At 52.9% G+C, this 2,000-nt stretch overlaps 2 protein-coding genes across 2 annotated transcripts in view; one reads left to right on the top strand and one right to left on the bottom strand.

Annotated features, from left to right (window-relative positions):
- PPTG_19413 (hypothetical protein) lies at positions 1 to 1,515 on the bottom strand. Its single transcript, XM_008917821.1, has one exon. It carries the CDS (start codon positions 1,426 to 1,428, stop codon positions 229 to 231), a length of 1,200 nt encoding a protein of 399 aa, XP_008916069.1. The 5' UTR covers positions 1,429 to 1,515; the 3' UTR covers positions 1 to 228.
- Positions 1,516 to 1,668: 153 nt separating this feature from the next.
- The window catches only part of PPTG_19414 (hypothetical protein), a gene marked incomplete at both ends in the record, with an annotated part of 2,602 nt that continues 2,270 nt past the window's right edge, over positions 1,669 to 2,000 (top strand). Inside the window, one exon of the mRNA XM_008917822.1 lies at positions 1,669 to 1,764. Coding sequence (XP_008916070.1) covers positions 1,669 to 1,764 — 96 coding nt within the window. The remainder of the gene's footprint in view (positions 1,765 to 2,000) is intronic.

Here is a 2,000-nt window from a genome sequence, read left to right on the forward strand (position 1 = left end):
ATTTAATCTGTCATCTTTTCTTTCCTAAAACTCTGCGAACTCTACCGTAATTTGGACTTACATGCTTGATCGGCACAGCTGACTGTATGGAAAAGACCAGACGGATGATACTGGCCCTCTCACGTAGGATGGTGTCAATCTGACTCAACTCGAAGCGTAATCCGTGTGGCTTTCCACTTCAACTATTGCACATTTCGTGCTCTAATAAATAACTCTACTGTTCTCGCTTCAATTCAGGTCGTCGAACAGGGAGATCTCAGTGCCGGAAGTGAACGCACACACCTCGTTCCAGCCGTACACGTCGTTAAAGAGCAATTCTTGGCTAGCTACAGTCACAGTTTTCGCGTTGAGAGCTTCCGTGTAGCACTTTGGACAGAACGCAACTTCCTGCTCCAACATCTTACGGTCTGCCATCATAAAGTGCAGCTTCTTGTGAATACGACACCCTGAACAGACGTAGCGAGCGCATACGCCGCAGCAAAGATGGCGGTGCAACAGACGATGTGTACCAGAAGGTCTCTTCAAACACGTCACGCACACTACCGAGTCTGCTTGCCTTTCCATCATCGTAGGACAGCGTTGTCGGATACTCCATGCCAGTTTCTTCATCTGCGCGCAGTGAACATTCTTGGACACGGACAGCAGTGCCTTGGCAGCTGAACGGGTGATGATAGAGCGCGTCAAGCCGCCTGCTGGGTTTAAGAACCCTTTGATAAATACGTCCACGACGTTGCTATCGCGCTGGCGATAGATGGCGCTCATTGACATGTTCCCACGGATAGCCGAGCCGCGCGCAGGCGTCTCGGGGAACTGCACCGAGTGCACGAGCTGATACCCGACACGTTCGCCGTTGCGAAGGTACCGGGTGCCGGTAGATTCCATGTACACGAAGTCGCGGTTCTTGATCACTGCGCGGACGTGAAAAGGTTGACCCTTCTCGACCCATTTGATGCTCAGTGAGCGGAAAGGATCCTCCGTTGTAGGCTCTACTAGCGTAGCCAGCACACAGGCGCGATACATGGTGTCTTGGACGTACGACGTCTTGATACGCATCATGTCGAGTGTGGGACACATGAAGCCGTAGATCGTGTCGTCTAGATTTCCTTCAATTGTACCGGTCACAAGGACGATCGGAAGCTCTGATATCGACGACGATAGTGACCGGGGACGGGTGCACGACTCCATTCTCGGTTCTGGTGCTGAAAATCCGGCGCGTTCGGCGTACGATTTCACGTCGTCCTTCTGGTACATGAACTTCCATCGATTGTCATCTACTTGGGAGTTCTCGTCAAACAGGAAATGCTCATAAGTGCGAATACTTTCGGATACGAAAACCTCAGCGAGTGTCTCGAGTTCCTGAGCTGCTTCGGGTGACAGTTTCAGGGGTTTGAACGGATTCCTGAACCGTTTGCTCGATTTCCACTCCATGGAGCTTGGAGAAATGATTCAAGTACTAACGGAGACCGTGCTCTCGGTGCTAAAGGGAAATGGAACGGGACTGTATCGGCGTGATCCTGACGAACTCAAGTCCTTTTGGCGTTGGCATCGAAAGGCGAGTCCACCGTTGGACGTTGCCGGCACGCTCGGCAGCTGGACAAGCGTGAGAGCGACCACCCCCATCATCCGAAGGCCCTGGCAACCATCCCTGTCGGTGATAGAGGTTGCACCATGTATCGTGTGGCGATGGTTGTCCGTCTGCCACCGCCTGGGATGGTCCTTCTTGGCGCTGCCAGAGCAGCCAGTGGCAAACCACGTCTTGGAATCGTTGCCCCACCGAAATCTGAGAGCGAACGCAAAAGTTCGTGTGCTCGTACAGCACAGCACGTTTGCGTTCTTCTTGAAGCGCCTATCGGTTTGGGCTCAGGGGTTTTCGTGCCGGCTTTCCTCGAACCGTTGTCAGCTTCCGATACTTCTCAAAGTGAGGAGCACATCTCGACATCTCGCCGAAAGCGTTTGTTACGCGAGCTGCCGACATGTTGAACGGACATGAGATCGATGGG

This window comes from Phytophthora parasitica (genome assembly GCF_000247585.1).
Source record: "Phytophthora parasitica INRA-310 unplaced genomic scaffold supercont2.117, whole genome shotgun sequence".
NCBI classification, from domain to species: Eukaryota; Oomycota; class Peronosporomycetes; order Peronosporales; family Peronosporaceae; genus Phytophthora; species Phytophthora nicotianae.

Coding starts and splice junctions, on each gene's coding strand:
- PPTG_19413 (XM_008917821.1), bottom strand. CDS start 1,428: ATGGAGTGGAAATCGAGCAAACGGTTCAGGAATCCGTTCAAACCCCTG.